This window comes from Delphinapterus leucas, chromosome 14 (assembly GCF_059928025.1).
Source record: "Delphinapterus leucas isolate spDelLeu-1000000601 "Yukka" chromosome 14, BTC_Dleu_Yukka2, whole genome shotgun sequence".
Taxonomy (NCBI): domain Eukaryota; kingdom Metazoa; phylum Chordata; class Mammalia; order Artiodactyla; family Monodontidae; genus Delphinapterus; species Delphinapterus leucas.
In genome coordinates, this window is record NC_143142.1 from 28,528,510 (window position 1) to 28,549,391 (window position 20,882).

Here is a 20,882-nt window from a genome sequence, read left to right on the forward strand (position 1 = left end):
CTGGTGACACCACTGTGGACGCACCGAGGTTTGCGAGCTCATACACAACATGGAGCTCTGTAGAGGACCAGACTGTGGCGGCATCACCGTCCGCGAGGTCTCTTCAGAGCCTGCGGGAGCGGTCACGTGCCTTTCCGCGTGCCCAGCACACGCCCAGGGCGGGAACGGCTCGTGGGGCCCTGCCGACGCGTCATGAATCCGTGCATGACCGCAGAGCCCGCTCAGGTGCACCGCAGGGGGTTAGGCGGGAGCTGCCACCAGAAACGCACGATTTCCCCAGATCCGCACAGCAAAGTCGGGCTGCATGTGCCCTGCAGCCACGGCCCTGGGACGGCTCCCGTCTCTCGCATCCTCCCACCACCTTGGGATAAGATCCTGCGGTTAGACGCTCTGCACCTGTGGTGCTCAAACTTCGCAGAGCTGTGGTCCTGCACAGAGAGAAGCTGCTTCCCTACTTCGCTGTATTGTTTTCATTGATTCTAGAACACAAGGTGTGAAGAGAATAACGTCCTACATGTGGTCGTACAATCCACCAGCTAGGACAGCTGGCGGTGTCCCAACAGAGGGAGCTTGGGCTGGCTGGTCAGGTGGGGCACAGGGGCCACCAGTTGGAGCCTGATGTCTAGAGGCCACACTGGGTTGGCGGCGGTGGTGGTGGGGGCGATGCTGGTGCCCAGAAGGGAACCAGGGCCACCTCACCTGGAGGCGGGGGCAGGACGAGACAGGGATCTGAGTCCTGACACCACCACACAGAAGCCTCCTTGGTTATTCGCGGACCCACAGGTGAAAGCCAGAGCCAAGACGGAAGCTGAAGGATCCCAGCGTGGGGGGTGGTCTCTGGAGGACGGTGTGCCTTCAGTGGGGGTCAACGAGGGGCCGGACACTGGTCGGGGTGCAGGGGAGATTCGAGGCCCCGAGGGGTGGCAGGGGCACCAAGTGGCTGCTGAGGCTCCCCACCTGCATGCAGCCTGCGGTTCTCGTGTGGGTATCAAAGGTGGGTCCTCATGCACAGCAGGCATGAGACGCCCTAGTCCCAAAGGAGACCCCAGTCCTCACGTGTCTGAGCCCTTTACCTGTGTACCTTTCGGGACATCACCTGTCACCCCATTCAGATCAGATCAGAAAACTCCTTCCTAAAGATAGCGAATGTATCAATCAGTAACCCAAGGGGAGGTGGAGGTGAGGCCTCTGGGGATTGGCTTGGGGAGGGAATTACCCCCTGGGAGGCCCCCTGGGCTCCACCAGGTGCGTGAGTGGGCCCAGTGCACCTGCCCTGTGAGCAGCAGGTGGCACAGGGGAGTCAGCGTCATGCGCTCTGAGGCCCCGCAGTGTCTGCAGAGGGGAGCAGGGCCGGTGGGCTTGCCGAGGGCTCTCCAGGGTGTGGTTTGGTGAAAGTGCCTGGGTCATTGCACAGGCCGAGCCCCGGAGTTTAGGTGCCAGAGACAGCAGGTGCCAGGGCCGCTCTAAATACTTTTTTTTTTCGCAGTACGCGGGCCTCTCACTGTTGTGGCCTCTCCCGCTGCGGAGCACAGGCTCTGGACGCACAGGCTCAGCGGCCATGGCTCACGGGCCCAGCCGCTCCGTGGCATGTGGGATCTTCCCGGACCGGGGCACGAACCCGTGTCCCCTGCACCGGCAGGTGGACTCTCAACCACTGCGCCACCAGGGAAGCCCCTAAATACTCTTTAATTATTGTTGATTGCAAATTAGGAACACGAGGGAGAAAGCTAAGCGTGGGCTGGAATTTCCTCCGTCCTAAGACTGACTTCCTCGATTTTTAAACTTCAGAAAAGACCCGTAGCCAGCCAGTGAATATCCTCATTAGAATTATTCTTATATATAATTCCTGCTCCTAAAGAGGAAAATAAGGCCCAGAAAATAATTTTCTTCGTTAAACCGATCACAAAAACATTTTAACACAGCATTTTAGACGTTTGGTTTTCTTCAGTCTGACCCACGTCTCGGATTTTAAATACTGACGTGATAATTACTGAAGTTGTTTTCATCACCCGTGGCAGGCAGATAGCAAGCATGTCACCTCTGGGCTGTCATATGCAAACTTCCCTAAACAGCCTGTGGATTTTGGGGGTCGTTTGGGGAAGTAGGCGACACACTTGTGGAGGGAAACAAGCAGAGAGTCATCATTTGGTTTATTGCATTCTGAAGTACCATGGGCAGAGGCGGGGGAGGTCGCTGAGAGCAAGTCTGCTTTCTCAGCAGTTCGAAAGCCTTATTACCTGAGATTTGCATTCTGGAAAAAAAGTTGCAATTGCAGTATCAATACATACATCCTGTGAGATCCAGGTTTCGGCCCCGGTAGGAGGGCTGGACCAACCCACACAAGGCTACGTGAGATTACAGAGAGGAACCACTGGACACCAAAGTCACCAAGACGTGGGCTCAGCCAGACAGCCCGGACTCCAGCCTGATGGCTCCTTTGGGGATCAGGAACTCTTGCTCCAGGTTCCCAGGAAGGCCCCGTCCTGGGGCAGCCCTGTCTGCTCCCCTCACCTCTCATCGTCCCGCCCGTAGTTAATCGTCTGTAGGGCCTGAGCTATGAGCACCGCCATTTCCCGTGTGCCCGCAGCAACCACCCTGCAAGACATGAGGTCTAGCGGCCCGCCTGCGGACAGAGGGACAGGGTGTCTGGGTTAGGGAGGGGGCGGCACGACCCCCATCAGCCCAGCACTCAGGCTGAGCCAGCCCAAAGGGTGGAGCCTCAGCCCCGCTCTGCCCCAACCTGGGTGCCATCCAGGACCGGCACCTCCTGAGGCTGCGCTGGGAGAAAGTGGCTCAAGGTACAGCGTTCAGGCCGGAGGCTCAAACAATGTTAGGTCAGGACAGGGAGCAGTTCTCAAACTCTGCGCTGCACGGGCCTCCAGGGACCCAGGAGGCCTTGGTGGGAGGGTGCTGGGGGTGGCCTTTCTGCTGGGCCCCTCGATGTGGCTGCTCTGTGTACCAGGTATCTGGGGCAGGATGAAGGCCCTCGACCTCCTGGAGGTGTGAACAGGCCTAAAGGCCTCGCTGGAGACCTCAGTGCACATGCGTGCATGCGTGTGTGTGTGTGTGTGTGTGTGTGTGTGTGTGTGCGCGCGCGTGTGGTCACATCCAGGACAGACATGTCTTTAATGGGGACGGGCCTGCCTGGCCTCGATGCCCAAGGCTGACCCTTCTTCACTTCACACCCTCCCGGAAGCTCAACTAGGGCCTCCTGAGGAGAAGGAGCAAAAACGGAGCGATCATGGGATGAAGGGCCCACCGCCAGTGCCAGCAGTTAAACGGAGCCCAGTGTTTCCGCAACAGGCTCTGGATTAAAGCTGGGGGATGATGGGCTCCACAGAGGACCCTAATGTCAGATGAGGCTCCACGGGCGTCCCCGGGACAGGGACGCTGTGGGACTCGCCCCCATGGGGTCGGTAATTGGGCACGGTGACTCTGAGGCAGAGGAACAGGTCACCTCTAGGATCCATCACGTAAATCCTTGTCATTGGATCAGGGAGCATGCTGCCTGCTCTGTGGTCTCAGTGGACTGTGTGTGTGTGTGTGGGTGCGGCGGGGAAGTGAGTGTTTAGAAAACACAGCCACCCGTCCTGACCCTGGGTCTATTTTCACACCTGGAGGTAGGAAGGGGGAGGGGCCTTCTGGCCTAGCCCGCTGCCCTCCCTACACATCCCTGTTAGCAGAGGAGGGGGCCTGTCTGTCTGGGGCATTGCGGGTCTGTCCTGGGGATGCGCCCCTGGGGGCAGAGGGCGGGCTGAGGGCCCGAGCTCACCTGACGTGTCCATCACGACGCCGCCTGCTTCCCTGATGATGACAGTGGCTGCAGCCAGGTCCCAACAATGCAGGCCAAACTGGTAGTAGGCGTCGGCGGCACCCGAGGCCAGGTGGCAGAGCGCCAAGGTGGAGCTGCCGATGACTCGGACCCTGGCGGAGATGGAGGAGGGGAAACACACTGAATGGCTCTGCTCCAGTGCCCGCCCCCTCCACCGCAGGCACCCTCAGGAGCTAAACAAGAGCCCAGGGCCTCTTCCCAAAAGCTCAATTCTGAGCCCTGGGCCCAGAGCCATGCCGTCCAATAGAACTTTCTGTGGTGATGGACCACTCGGCCCCGCGAAGCCACCAGCCCAAGGCCGTGGCACTTGAAGTGTGGCTGGTGCAACTGAAGGACACAACCTTCACTCTGTGGACCTTCAACGACCTTAGATTTAAACCATCTGGGGTGGCCACAGTCACAGCACAGACCCGGGGGAGACTGGGCTGGGGGGGGCGTCACTGTCATCACGAAGGGCGCTGAGCTCTGGGCGCACACGGGGCTGAGATGGGCTCCCACAGGTCCCTGCCACCCCACCCCCACGGGCTGCACGAGCTCCCGGCTGGAGACCGGGCTGGCTCGGGTGTCACTGCTCCTGCCCCGGGGAGCAGCCTGCGAGCTGTTCGTGGGGCCTGGGCATCCTGTGGGTCTCGGGGAGGGGGAGCATGCACCCATGGGTCCCAGGCCCGGGAGGGGAGCGCATACCCATGGGCCCCAGCACGGAGCAGCCTCTCCATGTTGCTCAGGAACAGCTTCAGTGTCGTGGGGTCTCGTCTGGGCCCGATTTCTGTCAGAACCAGGGCCTTGGAGAGATCTGTGTGGAGAGAATTTCTCCAAGTCAGAAACACCAAGGCTCAGTTCTCACCCAGCAGTCGGGTTTTTCCTTGAAGCAAACTGCAAACCCGCCTCCAGCGGGTTTGCTTGATTCAGTGTCATCCCTGGGTGGCTGATGCTGCAGAGGTTTTTGGCCTGGGAAAGGAAGGACGTGCTGACTAGAGTCGAAGCCACACTCTGACCATCTCACCTCCCAGGCCCCAGAAAGTCCCAGATGCAGGGGTGGTGGGGGGCAGACCTCCCAGTTCTCTCTTTTCAGGGACGCTTACCAGCAAGAACTCGGACGGGTCTGGTGGCTCATGAAACCAGCATCATTCAGTCACAAATAAAAACAAAGTGACTCCAAACGGGGAACGCCCCATGTTTGGAGGAAAAAAAAAAGCCTCATCAAATAAATCTGCCTTTAAAAACCTTTCTTGGGACTGCCCTGGTGGTGCAGTGGTTAAGAATCCACCTGCCAATGCAGGGGACACGGGTTCGATCCCCGGTCAGGGAACAAAGATTCCACATGCTGCAGGGCAACTAAGCCTGTGCACCAAAACTACTGAGCCTGCGCCCTAAAGCCCGCGAGCCACAACTACTGAGCACGCGTGCCTAGAGCCCGTGCTCCGCAACAAGAGAAGCCACTGCAGTGAGAAGCCCGCGCACCGCAACGAAGAGTAGCCCCCGCTCGCCGCAACTAGAGAAAGCCCGCACGGGCAGCAATGGAGACCCAACGCAGCCAAAAATAAATTAAAAAAAAAAAATAATAAAAGCTTTTCGCTAGCTGCCGTGATGACAAAGATGGAAACGTCATCCCTGCGAAGGAAGTGACTGCTAAGCAACGTCTTTGGAAAGGGGTCCTTGGGAGTAACCCCCCAGCATCGGGGGTAGATGCTGTGGCCATCAGACACAGGAAAGTGGCTGCATGCGGGCCGGGCCTGACTCATTGTGGGGGTCATAGCACTGTCCCTCTTGGCCACACACACAATCACATCCAGATCTAGTGTCCTGTCTCATCAGGCCTTGCCGTTCAGGCAGGATCAGCCACTCCTGTGTGTTCAGTTGAGAGAACAAATCCCCTCCATGAAGTGGAGGAAAACCACGCCCATAGGTAACCTCACTCCCCGGGGCCCAATCCCGCCTGACTCCCATAAAGTCACCTCCCACCAGGGACAGACCACTGGGAGGAGACATTGAGTCTGTACCATTTCCCCTTTTCTCACACTGGAGGCTCTCATTTTATATTGTAAAGACTTTCTGAGACCTGGCACCACAGCTGGGCCAGCAACCAGCCCTGCCATGTGTCTGGTGGCGGCTCGGGCTCTACCCACACGAGGGACACAGGGCGGCGGCTCCAGGATCTCCGGGGACAGGACCCAGTCTGCCCTCCAGAGCTCACCTCCCGACCCCACCCTCACTGGGCTGCAAGCTGAGAGGGCACCTTCCCACGGAAAAAAGACTTGTTTTGAAGAAAAAGACCTCAACAGGGCCAGGAGCAGTGGGTGACCTGCAGGAGGTCGTGAGGCCCAGACCTTGACTCAAGCTTGTCTGGTGATGACGCCAAAGAAAGGGTTTCTTCCCGTAGTTTTTCATCTGTGAGAAGACACCTCTGTGCCCAGTGTCCCCCGCCCCCCAGCTGCAGTGTATCCACTCTTCCTCATGCTCGCACAGTGGTGTTTTTAAATGAAACCCAGACAGTTAAGAAGTCATCTGAACTCTGCCACCTGAGGCAAAATACTTTCTACTGTTTTCTTTTGCCCAGATAATGAAACAAAGGTAAAAATGGCAATCCCCTCTACTTAATATTGTCTTATATTATGATTAATTCTGACTAGCTCTCCACAATTACTATGACTTTTATTACCTTTCAAACTATTTTTATCATAATAGTTTAGCTCTTAATCAAATACTAATATATATATATAATTTAAAATATTCTGTGACTTCATGGGTGTGTGTGGGGGGGCACGGGGACCTATTGCTTAATGGGCTCAGAGTTTCTATTTGCAGCGATAAATAATTTGGAAATAGAGGAAATGGACGCACAAGATCGTGAATGTAATTAATGCCACTGAATTGTACACTTAAAAATGGTTAGAACGGCAATTATTATGTTATATATATTTTACCACTATAAAAAAATCAAATAGATTTTGAAGCAGGGCATCTATGCATCCTCTTTCAATAAACAAATTTTAGGGTGAAAAAATAGTCCGTGACTTCCAACAGTTTGAAAACCCTTTTTCTGGTTGAGGATCAGAGCACTGTTGTCTTGAGAGAGATTTTACAACTTAGAGGTGAGAGAAGCAAGTCCTCTGTCTGCCCTGAAATACGTCCTTACAGGAAAGAGGTGACTGTGCCTTGAAGTGTGGGCATGAGCGCAGGTCGTGCAGCTCCCGTGATGGCCTCGGACCGGCATGTGTGACACACGTGCTTGGGCTTCCAGATCATTGCAGACCGTGAGCTCCTCACACGAAAAGTAGTATTAGCTGTACTTCACTGAAAACCCCAGAACTAGACAGAAAGAAGGCTGGGGGCTGTGAGGGAGAGGCAGAGAGTGACCAACGGGAAGGGGTTACCCCGGAGCCACCCAAACACGGGGCGCCAGGAATGTAACGCCACTGAATTATTCACTTTACAACAGCTAATTTCATGTTACGCGACCTTCACCTCAATACATTATGTTCAAAAATAAATAATTGGAAAAAAAAAAGTATTGTTCAGAATCCTGGAGAAGACTGCCCTGGAAACCTATGTAACCTCTTCCAAATCCCCTCTGACAAGAAAACAGAGCAGCTGGGAGAGCAAAACACAAACCACAGACAAAAACCATCTACAAAAACCTACATCCACAAGGACGTATCCAGGCCCCAGAGGGCAAGTGGGCGGGCGAACCCCTGACAGCTACTACGACCTCTCGTAACCGACCTTCCAGGGACTCTCAGGGCAGGACCCACTGGGCAGAAACGCATGGGAGTGAACCCCAAATTCACTGGACGGGAATCAGGGGCAAAGGAGGGAGACGATACAGGTAGCACTGCGGGAGGAGCAGAGCCAACCGTCCAAGGAAGAGGCCAACTTTGCAGGCACTTCACAAACACAGCAGAAGAGGGAGCCCTAGAGCCACGAGACGATGGAAAGTGTTCACCCCCCACCCCATCACACCACCGGCCTCCAGAGCTCTTTCAATTAGAAAGAATGTAAAAGAATGATGTTTGAATCCCATACACAATTATCATAAGAAAAAAGAGAACAGGGAGCAGAATAACATCTCTCCAGTCGATCAGAGATTTCCAGAAAGACCTGTCCATAAAACAGAAGTAGCTGCAAGAGAAAGAAACGGAGAATCCACGGAAGAAGAACATCACTCAAAAGTAGAGGGGAGGGAACCTAGGAAAGAATTAGGAAAGGAAACAGTTCAGAAAAGAAGGTCAAGCTAAAGGAACGAGAATAAATAAACACAATAGATTATGCTTTACAAGACATGGAAGGTGAAAAGGAGGAAATTTTTTTTTGAAATTTTTAAAAATTAAAAAATCGGTGAAAAAGGTGGAAAAGATTTAAGAGAAAGTGACAGAGAGATACGTACTGAAATGCTGGCTAGAAAGTGCCATTATGTCTGGGGTTTGTAGCAAGGGGTTGTTTGGGGTGGTGGGGGCAGGCAGCTTGGAGGAAGCAGGGTTGGCCATGGGGGAAGGGCAGAGGGGTGACATCAGGCTGTGATGGGTCATGTGGGTTCACTGTACTTTTTCTGTCCCCTTTGTATGTGTTTGCAGTTCTGCAAGGTAGAATTTTGAGAAAAAGCTACCAAAGAAATTCTGGCCTCATCTAATCCTTTACCGCTATGCAGTGTGGTCTTTGCTTTGTTTTTGTGAGTTGAAAACATTGCAGAAAGGAGCACAGGAAAGAGAAGGCAAGGAAAGCAGGGAGATGAGTGGTGGTTGTTTTAGCGACCGCTTCCTCCAGAAACGCATCCCAGAATTAACAGCTGGTTGATCTCATGCGAAGATTCAAATTCCTTCTCTGATAATGACTCTCATTTTGGGCACCAGCGCCAGGCCGTTCCTGAGTGCCCTGTGGGCAGGATTCAATTTGATCCTCACAGCTGTCATCAGCGTCACCTCCCGCCCACGTGAACACTGAGGTTCCAGGAGCAGAGCTGACAAGTCACATGTGGAAGGTGTCAGAGTCAGGCTTTGCAGCCAGGTCTGCACAACACCTAAGGACCACGCTGCTGAGGAGAGCTTTCCGTCACCTCCTGTAGAAACCTCGTCACCCGGCAAATAGAAGACAACCAGGAATGAAAACATCACCCTGGACTTTATGAGTCAGAATTTTTAAAAAATCCCAAGTGAGCTTTGGGACACGAGCACCGACGGACTTAGGGTTCTGCGTTGCAGAGGGGGGTGGACAGCGTGTTTGAGCAAGGAGGCCCATGGGCGGAGGGCCTGGGATGGGTGTGAGCGTGGGCACCGAGCCTCAAGTCACAGCAAATGAATGTGGAGCAAAGTTCACCAGGGCCTTTGACAACGCGTTCCCTCACCCCCGAGTTACACAACTGGCTGGCAGGCCAACTCCTGGCAGGCGCAGCTGTAATCAACACTGCTGTCTACGTGGCCAAACCAAACAGTCCCCGGGCAGGAGCCTGGGCTGGGCGGTGGCAGAGGCCGGTCCGTGGTCCTGCCGGGCCCCTCCCTCTGGAGCTCCTGCGATATTACTTCCTGCCCACCTCCCCCGCAACACTCGTGAGGCCTGGGCCTCCTGCCTCGCCCGTCCTTCACGGGGCGATCATCTCCCTGGCAGATCCACGGCTCACAGTCACCCTGGCCAGGGATCCAGACGGCGCTGCTCTCACCGGACCTCAGCGGACCTGACCTGGGCTGGAAGGCCTGTCTCCTCACTGGCTGCAGGCAGCTCGGGGGCAGGGACACTCCTGACCCCTCTCACCACCTCTCAGGCCAACTAGGCACATACTGTCAATACTGTATGTTACAGGCAGTCTGAGTGTAACAGCAGCCCTTTGTAAAAGCCACCGGTGCGCTTGGGTCCTGCTCCAGCAATGACAAGGGCAGGGAGCATCTGTGGTGCACACACCACAGCTCACGGACACGGCTCCCCTGCGGCCGTCCGTGTTCTCGCAGGGACTGGAGCCAACAGCAGTGGGTCCACATCCAGGAAGCCACAGCCCGCACTTGGGGAACCGGGTCACCAAGGGGCTCCGAGGGCCAGAGTATGCCTCTGACCCTGCCCTTGGCCTGGCCAGCTCGCCCAGGCCCACTGGGACCACACGGGAACTAGTTGCCAGGTTCCTTCTCACATTAGGGATGAAAGGTGAGAGCAGAACAGAAAGGGCCCATTGAAGGCTCCCGGCCACATCCACATCCACACTGAAACACAGACTGGCTCGACGTCCAGCCCACCAGGGGTGCGCTGTCCCCGAAGAGACTGGACCTCGGTAGGAGATCCCCACCACTGCCTCGCGGAATGCGTGACACGAGCGGGGCCCACCTGTCTCCCCGGAGACGCGCAGTCGCTGGCCGTTGCAGAAGGCGCCCCGGCCCCTCCGGCCCGTGTACAGCCGCTCCTCTGTGCAGTGGTAAATCACCCCGAACTCCAGCTGTGGGGTGGGCAGGACAGAAAACAGATACAGGATGTGACACAGGGACCGAAGGCCATGCAGCTCTAGCTGTGACCACTAACACAAGGACCATGGATGGAAATTAGCTTTCGAAAGGGAACTCAAAAAATTAGCATCTGGATTCAAACCTAGACCTGGACATGAAAGCAAATGTTCTTTTCTTAAATAACTATATTTAAAGATATATTTAAACAAATAAAACTATATTTTAAACTGACATCATAATCAAGCATTAGTAACTGAAAATTACTGAAAAAGCTTCCTTCTTCAAAAAGGCCTCTTTTGTTTTCTCTGGGAGGGGAAAAAAGGCTCTTGTGACTCCAATCAAACCCCACAAGAAACCCTCAAAATTGCTGACGTGTGAAGAATTCAGAATGCATCTGGAGATCCAAGAGCATCACAGAGCCTGGGGCGGCCCAGGAAGAGACGTGATTCACCAGAGGGGCTGATCCCTCCCTCACCGCACACATCACTGGGCCCTCGGCCTCAGTCCCCACAAGCCAGTGCCGAGAGGAAGGGAGCTGGGAAAAGGCCTCCCTACACCCGGAGCCCGTCTGCCTCTCCTCCCGGACTCCCTGCCGTCCTGGGCTAAGAACAGCACGAGTGCCTGGGGCTGCCAATGGACAGAGAAAACGAGGAGAAGCCCCGCAAACGCCCAAGGGAAGTCTGGGCAGGCAGGAGAAGGGCTCACTTCTGGGAAGACCCTCCAGTCAGCACACACCCAGATCCTGTGCCCCCTCCAGTCAGCACGTGACCGCCCCCCTTCTCAAGCCCAGGTCAGTCCTGGAACCGGCCGGCCTCTGAGACACTGCGGCAGGCAGCCAGGGCCTCCACGACGAGGCCAGAACACGTGTACCCAGCGCACACCCCGGACCGTCACAGGCCTGGGTCTGGCCAGTCAGAGACCCTGCCGTCAGGATGAACAGCCCCTGGGCCCCGAGCTTCCTGCTTCACTTGCTCATCTCAATGACCACATTTAACAGAGAAACAAGTGAGTAACTGACTCCCTCACCAGATCTCAACATTAAGGCTCTTGCTTATCTTCACCTCAAAAGTTAAGTTCTTTCTCACGGGTATGACTCTGCTGCCCCAGAATCTGCGCTAACCCTGAGGGTGCCCTGATGAGGGCTCCCTCCGCAAAGCCTGGCCCCCTGCCCTATTCAAGTGTAACTGTAGTAACTGCAACGAAGGTAAGGCTTTTCCTAAGTGTAATCGCTGAAACTGGATAATAAAGCTTAAGCCTGGATCCAGCCTTTTCTGCAGGTCCCAAGATATGGCCCAGTTCCGAGGGTATATGGGAACCACGCAACAGCCATGTTCTCACCCAACAGCTAGAGGAGAATGAAGAATAGAACACTGGGATTAGAAATGTCCTCCAAAAATAGGAGTTTCTTTTGTGTGTGACTCGATCACACGCCCCAGGGGTCAGATGGAGACTAACTGGGAACATCTGTCCAGAACGTCCCCTCCACGCGGCATCGCTAAATGGCCACCGAGAGGGAGGGCTGGCTGGAGCCCCAAACCCAAACACCCCAAACTGGTTTGCATTTGTTTACTTTCTTGGATTTGAAAACACATGCTTGGATTTACTCATCATGATGAAGGCCGAGGACAAGGAGAGGAAAACTGAGGTTGGAACCAAGAAGCAAGATGAATAAACAACACCCAAGGGGCCGCGTGGCCAGGCCCCACTCATCACATACCTCCTGGTTCACAGCAAACCCAATGCTCACTGCCACTGTCGGGAACCTGCAGAGAAGACAGATGGTTTACACGGTGACACACACGGACGCGTGCAAACTCAGGAGCCTCTGTATGGCTGGAGGCGCAGAGGACCCTTCTACAGCGTGGCTGGGTTTGTCAAAAAGTACCTCCCACAATTTCACTGAGCGCTTCGAGGACAAGCAGGCCGAGCTGGCATGTAGGACAGCGGCCTTGACAGACAACAACGCTGGCCGTCGTCCGGACGGACGTGACTCAACAGTGACCACGGAGGACCTGGTGGAGAGTTGTTAATAATCAGCTTTCTGGTTCTCAGAGGCTGAAGGGATGGAGGGGCCTGGCTCCTGCGTCCATCGAGGGGCTGGGTCCAAGACAATCGCGTCCCTCCTGCCGTGACCCCTGGGTGAGCCTCGCACAGGACAGCAGGCGTGGCCATTGCGTGGAAGGCAGGCGGTGATCTCGCATCCTGCCTGCGGGTTTACAGGTTACGTCTCCAGAACGATTACTCCTTTATGCGAGGATCGTTAGGGCTTAACGAGTAGGAACAAGGAAGGGCTGCTTCTAACCCAGGAGACTCGGAACCCAGCCTTGCCCAGGCTGCGCCGTGATGTCCCCTGCCGACTCCATGCGGAGGCTCTTGACACGCCACGGCCGGGCCTGGCTGTGGTTCCCGCCCTCAGAAGGCTTTTCCCACTTGCTCTAGTCCCAGTGCTGCTGGACACAAGCAGGACAGGTCCTGTCCGAGGTGCAGTGGCCAGAGGCCCCCAAGTGCCTTTAGGCTTCAAGGGTCACCACAGACCTGGACGGCCCTGGACTGTGTCTGGAGTCTAAGGGTCAGCCTCACAGCTTGTTTCCCAAATGACACTCTCGTCCAGGTTCTCTCTCTGGTCCTGGGGTGGACATGTGGCCTTTGTCCATGGTAGGGCTTGGCCCGTTCTGTGCCTACCACCCTCACACAGTGGGACAGGAACAGGAGCCCCACTCAGAGATACACACCCGGAGGGGAGCCCTGTGGTCCCACAGGACTCCCCAGGGGTGTCATGCTCTAGTTAGAGTCTGATGACACTGTTGCTGTCACCAGATGGCTCTGTTCCACCGTCTCTAAAAGACCACCTGGGATGCGCTGAATCACTTTCCACACTTACACACAAATGCTCCACTTGAGGACCCCACACCCTGGCCGCTCTCACTGTCAGGAAGGAAGCAGGCGGCTGGCTCACCTATGGGAGGGGCCCTCCCCACGGGTCCTGCTGGTGGGGGCTGCAGGTCCACAGGCCCCCCAACTGCCGATGGGGACCCGGGATGGGGCAGGAGCCCGGGCCAACCAGCTCTGGGGCTGCGCGAGTGTCCTCGTGGGAGGCTTTGACTGCCCCCCACCCCGCCCCCCGTCAGCGCTTCTGGGGCTGGGCAGGTCACTGCCATCACATGCCTCTGACCTCCGAAAACCTGCTGCTCTGGGCTGACATCTGTCCAGATTAGGCCGGCAGCCGGTGGCTCCTCAACCCCCCAGGCCACCATCCATACACGTGCTCCCAAAGCTGCTGGACCAGACACCTGTGTTATTTACAACCCTGCCCATCTCTCCAGGGGCCTCCTTAAGGGTCCTTCTTAATTCAACCCAACGTTTAAATGTGACAAATGCAATAGTTTTTAAACAAGTGAAGATCTCCTACATGCTCTGAACGTATCTCACAAATGGGAAACTTTATTTTAAAGTATCATGACTTGTAAGTGAGACCACAAACCCGCTAGAGGTTTGCTGACGTGCTGCTTCGGAAAAGCCGGGGTGTGCCTGCGCTCACCTGTGCACGAAGTTGCAGGTGCCATCAATGGGGTCAACGATCCAGGTGGGGCTGGGGGTAAGCACACACTTGGCCCCAGCGGCTGCAGCCTCCTCCGCGATGAACCTGCAGTGGACAGAGCTCAGCCTGAGAAAAGGCCAGGAACTTGAGACTCAGCGTTTCGAGCCCCGGCCCCGGAGACCAGCAGGCAGGGTGAGGAGATCTCACCCGGCCTCTCCGGTCAAACAGGGGCAGCGTCCGGGAAAGACCTTCTGCATTTTGCCCTCTGCTAATCTGTCACTTGGTGGGACCCAGACACACAAGGTGACACCTGTTAAAGCACCGGGGGTGCAGTGGGCCAGGCGGGGGTCCGAGGATGGATGTGGGAAGAGCTGCCGGCGAGAAGCTGAGCTCTGCGCTGACTTGACTCTGCAGGGATAAGGCCGAGAAGAGAGCCAGCCAGGGGCCTGAGGATGCTGGGGGGGCTGGCCTGGGGTTGGGGGAACAGGCTGCATCACAGCTGACACTCCATCTGTACCCAGCCCAGCCTCCCCGAACCGCAGGTGGTGACATGGCATCCGTCCCGCATGCGGGAGACAGGAGCTGACGTTGCTCCTGGGAGGCCCCACCCACCCTGGGCTCCCCTCTGGACCCCATCCTGAAGGAGTACGCAGGCCACACACCCCGGTCCCCTGTCCCCGCCCGTCCTCTGTGACGAGTCCTCTGAACACAAGCCCCACCGCAAGGCCGTCCATGCCCTGTTGGGAACCTGAACTAGATGGCAACAAGGCAGAATCCACTTGGTCTGTCTCAGCAACGGGAGCCGCCAGGAGCCAGCCGCCTAGGCCGGAAACCAGGGATGGCTCCCCTACCCCTCCTTCTTGTCCCCCCGCACCATGCTGGCTCATGCTGGAGGGTCCCCCGAAGTGTCTGCATCCCTGCCTCCTGGGAGGAAAGAACAAACTCCACCTAAACCCTCAGGACGGCGCCCGACACAGGTTTCCGACCGTCCCCAACAGATCAGGTTCACCTTGTCCTGCCAAGGGCTTCTCACTAGGTCCTCACATGCATGTCTGTCCTAGAGGAAAAGGGGCTCTGACCACAGCACACCTCTACCAAGAAGGAAAAACGAGTGAAAAACAAGAAATGCTTGGTGTCCTACTGCTGGCGTTTTGCACACCCCAGTTGTAGTCGTCGGGAAGCTCTTTTTTATTTTTATTTTTTTGCGTTATGCGGGCCTCTCACTGTTGTGGCCTCTCCCATTGCGGAGCACAGGCTCTGGACGCGCAGGCTCAACAGCTATGGCTCACGGGCCCAGCCGCTCCGTGGCATGTGGGATCTTCCTGGACCGGGGCACGAACCCGTGTCCCCTGCATCGGCAGGCGGACTCTCAACCACTGCGCCACCAGGGAAGCCCGGGAAGCTCTTTTTAAATAGAATTTAAAAGTTAGAGTTGGGGACTTTCGTGGTGGCACAGTGGTTAAGAATCCGCCTGCCAATGCAGGGGACACGGGTTCGAGCCCTGGCCCAGGAAGATCCCACGTGCTGCGGAGCAACTAGGCCCGTGTGCCACAACTACTGAGCCTGTGCTCTAGAGCCCACGAGCCATAACTACTGAGCCTGCGTGCCACAACTACTGGATCCCGCGCACCTAGTGCCTGTGCTCTGCAACAAGAGAAGCCACTGTAACAACAAAGAGTAGCCCCAGCTTGCTGCAACTAGAGAAAGCCCACGCACAGCAATGAAGACCCAACGCAGCCAAAAATAAATAAATAAAATTAAAAAAAAAAAAAAAAAAGTTAGCGTTGGCGCCTTAGTCTCACTAGTCACACGGGTCAGAGGCCACCACACTGGACGTGCAGACAGAACACCTCTGTCACCGCAGGAAGCTCTCCAGGCTGGCATGTCACGGTCCTAACACTGTGAAGGTGCCCTTCATTCTGGTGTCACTTCAACTGACACAGTGCCGTCACCTGCACCGTCACTCAGCTGGTCCCCCTCAACTCTGGCAGCATTTCTGTCCCAAAGATTATGAAACTCACGCTCTATGTGCAGAGTCATCCAGATACAGACAAACCACCTGAAGCTCGTCCGTGTACACGATGAGGCTACATCATCATTTTCAGGTTGCTGTTCCCAGCCCGCCCACCGCTGTCCCTGGAAAAACCCATCTGTGAGCAAGCAAAGTACCGGACTGGGGGCAGGCATGAGGAACCTGGAAAATTCGTGTGAGTGGAGAAAGCCTACAGCTGCCCCCAGGAGCTTACAGCCCAGAGGGCAGACCACATGCATCCGGGAAGCTCCTGGCTTTTGTCCCTCCTCCTGCTGGGCAGCCTCCCTGCCATCCTCCCCGCTGGGAATTTGGATCATTCGGATCATGTGACCCAGGTAGGCGGGTCTAGATGAACAAGGTCGTGGTGACCATCAAGTCAGAGGAGGCTGGGCGGGGTGCGGCCAGGCAGGGTGACTCCCGACCGCTAACCCCGGCAGAAACAAGGGGACGATCCTATGCCGCAATTAGCTCTGAGGTTTTCTGAGTCAAAGATGTAAGGTATTAAATCTGTCTTCAGTGCTTTCCACAGCTACGTGATTTTCCTGCAACAGTTTGTGATTATGTTCTTAAAGAAAGGGGGCCATACCCGAAACACACACACATGAGGACAAAGTCCCAGGCTTGAACTGGGCACAAGGTCCAGGAAGCAGTGAGAATACGTCACTAAGGTCGAGAATAGAAATGACTCACAACAAAGATGATCCCAGGAACCTGGGAGGAATGTGGAATCTTCTTCCTTTTCTAACCTGATTTTAAGCGAGAAGCTGGTACCTACTAGGGGAGTTGGCAGGAGTCGCTGGGGTCCTGGAGGAGGAGGAGGGGCCGACAGCTCAGACAGCTGGACCACAGCCTGCGGCTGGCCGTCAGTCCATCAGCAAATGTGTGTACGCGGTCTCTGGGCTCCCGGAGCAGCCCCCATGATGCATCTGCAGACACAGCTTTCGTCCTGTGGGGCATTTCTGGTGGGAGTCACTCCAAGCAGCCACTCCAAGGCCTGGCCTTTCTGGGCGTCGACTGTTGAGGCCGAGGGCACCCTCCTCTTGACCACAAGCCCAGGCGGGGGGAGCACTGGTCACCTCCCCACTTGCCTCGTGCCCGTGGGTGGCCCTGGGGGCAGGGCCTCAGACGTGTTCACTCTTCTAAGGCACCAGAATACCTCCCCAGACTGTGGACCCTGATTTTCTCCGTGTGGGAAGGTAATTCCTGCAGAGGCCGGGGTACATGGACTCAGATGGTGTGTGAGAGAGTAACAGACACCTCAACAAGAGCGCTGGACCGTCCACGAAAAACCCACAATGTAAACAGAAACAACACATGTGACTGAGCATGGGGCCATTTCATAGGCCTATCGAATGTACAGAGGAAAAGAGCACCAGGCACAAGGTTCAGAGCTTAGAAACAAGTTAGACCAATACGTTCTGCTTTATTACTTCTTCCTAAGAGTCGTAACAAACCCTCCTTATGATTTTGATGGCCAGGAGCACCCAGGCCTTCTCTTCGGCCAGTTTGTTGACTCTGTGACAAGGTCAGGGTCACCTTCAGTCCACTAGGGAGCCAGCTAATGTCCTCAGCCTCATCGCTCAGGCTTCGGCCCAGGCTCTGCTGCCCGAGGACACAGCGTGAAATGCAGCGGGGAGACAATGCAGGCAGGCATTCAGGTGGTGGTGGCCAGGAACGCCTTATCCCCGAGTGCACTCACCCCACAGGGCACAGGGGCCGGTCAGCACAACAGTGCGGCCACATCCCACCAGGGGCCCAGCCCCGGCAGAGGCGAGAGAGCACCAGCCATCCTCCTCCCCCGGCCTGTGCCTCCCGGACAAGGAGACGCAGACAGGCTTAGCGATGCTACTGCATGTCTTCAAAGTTGCCCCACTTGGATCTCACTTGGGAGCACAGCTGGAACAGGTTTCGGCACCCACAGAGGCGGCCCGGACGCAGACTGAGTTCATGCCTTCGGCGCCAACACAGTGCTTAGGGAACGCGGCCCTGACCTTGTTCCTTGTGTCACCTCCTCCGCGCGGCAGTGTCAGTGCTGGGTGACACTGTGGTCAGATTCCCATCCCTGGGGGTGGAGCAACTGCCCAGCCGAGGGCAGAAGCGAGTGCAGTTTCTGTCCACACCCATCTCCCAGGCTTTGGGTTTCACCAGTGAGTAAAATAAAATAGCAAAACCAGGGAGCCCACAGTCAGGTTGTTTCTTATTTTATCAAAGTCAAAACAGCTACATTCTATCTTGTCTTTTAATTTTTTTTTTTTTTTTTTTTTTTGGCTGCGTTTGGTCTTTGTTGCTGCTCACGGGCTTTCTCTAGTTGTGGCGAGCGGGGGCTACTCTTCGTTGCAGTGTGTGGGCTTCTCATTGCGGTGGCTTCTCTTGTTGCGGAGCATGGGCTCTAGGGTGCGCAGGCTTCAGTAGTTGTGGCATGCAGGCTCAGTAGTTGTGGCTCACGGGCTCTAGAGCACAGGCTCAGTAGTTGTGGCTCACGGGCTTAGTTGCTCCGCGGCATGTGGGATCTTCCCGGACCAGGGATTGAACCTGTGTCCCCTGCGTTGCAGGCGGATTCTTTAACCTCTGCACCACCAGGGAAGTCCCATGCAATCTATCTTTAATACTGTTTTGTGAAAGACTAAAAATGAGGAAGAGCATAAGTTCAGACTTCTTAAGAAAGGGTGACAGCCTTATACCAACTTGTTGTTTAAGGGATATATTTAATACTCTGAATGCAGAAAAATAACAATATACTATTTTATCTTATAATATGCATGCAATTTTTTTCCTCATCACAAGTTTCTCAATTTGTCTCTGATCTAAAATACAATTAAATGTCCCCAAATTCTGATACTTTCTTTTAAATCTTAATCATTGGGAAAAAGACAAACCTGACTTAGATATGCTAAAAAATGATTTCACCTGATTTTCTAGGCAACAGAGCAGAGAGTAGCATCCTGGCTTTGCTCTCAGAGCCAAGAGGGGAGAGGGAGCAGAGCCAGGCTGACATGGGCAGCCAGTCCCTGCCTCGCAGCCTGCAGCTTGGGGACCGCTGCCTCTTGTTAGGGGGTAGGGGGTACCTGCACTGCCCAGGGCTTTGTCAGGTGGGCTGGCAGGCACGGTTGGAGAGGCTCTAGGGGGCCTGACACCCACCCAGGGTGGGGACTGCTGCTCTGGGCAGACCCAGACAGTCTTCCTAAGGGGCTTTGGAGCCTGAGGCACCCCGTGTGACACACTGTCTTCTGTCCTGTGATACTTGTCAAGGAGTGTGTAAATTCACACTGTGCAAACAGACACCAGGCCCCATATCGACACAACAGTGCATCCAAAGCACCAGCAACTGGCCAGCACTTTCAGGATTCAGTCTGTCAGAGTGATCTGACTTCAAAGCGCCAGGAGGCCTGGGACCACCACCACGCAGACCCCTGCACTGACCAGAGCCTTTACCTGGACCCCGGACCCCAGGGCCCCACAGTCCAGCTGCCTCACTGCTGTTGGAGCCACCAGACGATACAGGGACAGAAAGAGCTCCTGAGCCAGAACCAGTGGTGGTTCCTGAGCCGTCACCTCTCAGGGAATCCAATTGCCTTGAACACGGCGGGGCCAGGGGCACTGACCCTGCCAGCCAGCCCCGCCCACCCTGCCCTGTGTCTGCAGCCACGTCTGCGTGGACCTGTGTGGCTCAAACCCATGCTGTTCAAAGGTCAGCTCTGATTCTTTGGACGCTGCCATTTAATTTAGATTTTTGAAAGTTAAGAAATCATAAACAGTGCAGAGCCTGTAACCATTATAATAGATGCTAGGGTCCTGACTTTACGCCAAACAAGGAAAAAGGGAGAGACGCTGAAACACAAGGGCTGCCGTCAACACGCCTGCACACACACACGCACACATATACACACACATGACCCCCCAGGTGATGTGGGTTAGAAGAAAGGAGCGGGGAGAAGGTGCGAGTGTGTACGGCCTGTCCCCTACCCCCCAGTCACTTGCAGGGCATCACGTGGCAGGAGGAAGCCCCTCACTGATCCACATGGACGTGGGGCTGGACAGACATGTCGTCTACACCTGGGAATCCAGCGATTGGGCTCCAGGGTGAGCAGCTCCCTAAGGAAGGAAAGGGACACTTGTGCCCAAGGAGCCCCCTCCCCGAGCTCAGAGCATCTGCCCTGGGGCTCTGGGCCCCCTTGGAACTAGACACACAGTGCTGGGCAAATGCTGGCCTTTTTCAAGGAAAAGATTAATTGTTGCATCAGATTCTCCACACAGTGACCCAAAAGGTCAGGGACACCTGCTCTGGAGGGGGTTGGCCCTGAGGGCTTGGTGTGGGCTTGGCAGGAGGGGCGGGCAGCCCTGGCGACGGCCACACGCGGGGATGCGTCCTGGGAAAGTCCGCGTGACCCTGGGCTGACAGGGCACAGCAGAGGGGACTCCCTGCCAGGATCCACGGTGGGGCGGGGAGTGGGGGGACACGCGGCCGGGGGCGGGTCACAGCAAGGAGTCAGCGAGGCCCCAGCGCACCCACCTGTGGGAGGGAAAGCGCTGCTGCAGCTCCTGCAGGATCAGAGCCTCCACCATGTGATCTGTTTCTGTCACCAGGTCTGCGGCCGACGTTTTTGTTGAGACACGTTTTTCCTCAGAAAGGGCTTTCCTGATGATCTGCAATGCAAGTCGGGAGGTGGGTGATGCTGGCCAGCACCCCCTACGCTGGGGGCGGTCCTGCACCAGAGCTGGGCCCCCTCCCCCACCGCGGATGGCCAGACAGATGGACCGGTGGCACCCGGCTCTCTGTGGGGCTCCTGGGAACTCTTCTCGCGAGAAAGGCGGTCATGGGTGGAACAGTCTTTCTTTGCAGGAAAGGAACGCGGTTCTAAGGACGTGAAGCTTCAGCCACGGAGCCCCACGGAGCCGCCGAGCTTGAACTTGGGAGATTTCAGTGCAGGAACCGCTTCTCCTCATTCACTTTACCCGTCACACAAACGTGCCCCTGGATCGGGAGCCCAAACGGTGCAGCCGAAACCAAACCCGGGAAAGTGAAAACGCACGCAGAGAACTAGAAGGCAGGCCCTGGCCTCA

The 20,882-nt window shown here is 55.8% G+C and overlaps 1 protein-coding gene across 8 annotated transcripts in view; it reads right to left on the bottom strand.

The window, feature by feature from the left end:
• IMPA2 (inositol monophosphatase 2) overlaps positions 1 to 20,882 on the bottom strand; it is a 31,864-nt gene that overhangs the window by 1,569 nt on the left and 9,413 nt on the right. For 2 of the 8 annotated variants that reach the window (XM_089894924.1, XM_089894928.1), the window contains 7 exons: positions 20,332 to 20,465; positions 19,785 to 19,913; positions 13,790 to 13,894; positions 11,969 to 12,014; positions 10,136 to 10,244; positions 4,517 to 4,625; positions 3,773 to 3,924 (listed from right to left, as the gene is read on the bottom strand). In XM_089894924.1, coding sequence (XP_089751050.1) covers positions 3,773 to 3,924; positions 4,517 to 4,625; positions 10,136 to 10,244; positions 11,969 to 12,014; positions 13,790 to 13,894; positions 19,785 to 19,913; positions 20,332 to 20,465 — 784 coding nt within the window. Of the gene's footprint in view, positions 1 to 2,133; positions 2,624 to 3,772; positions 3,925 to 4,516; positions 4,626 to 10,135; positions 10,245 to 11,968; positions 12,015 to 13,789; positions 13,895 to 19,784; positions 19,914 to 20,331; positions 20,466 to 20,882 lie in introns of those variants that run through there. The other 6 variants (XM_089894926.1, XM_089894925.1, XM_022551241.3 and 3 more) reach the window with 6 other exon arrangements.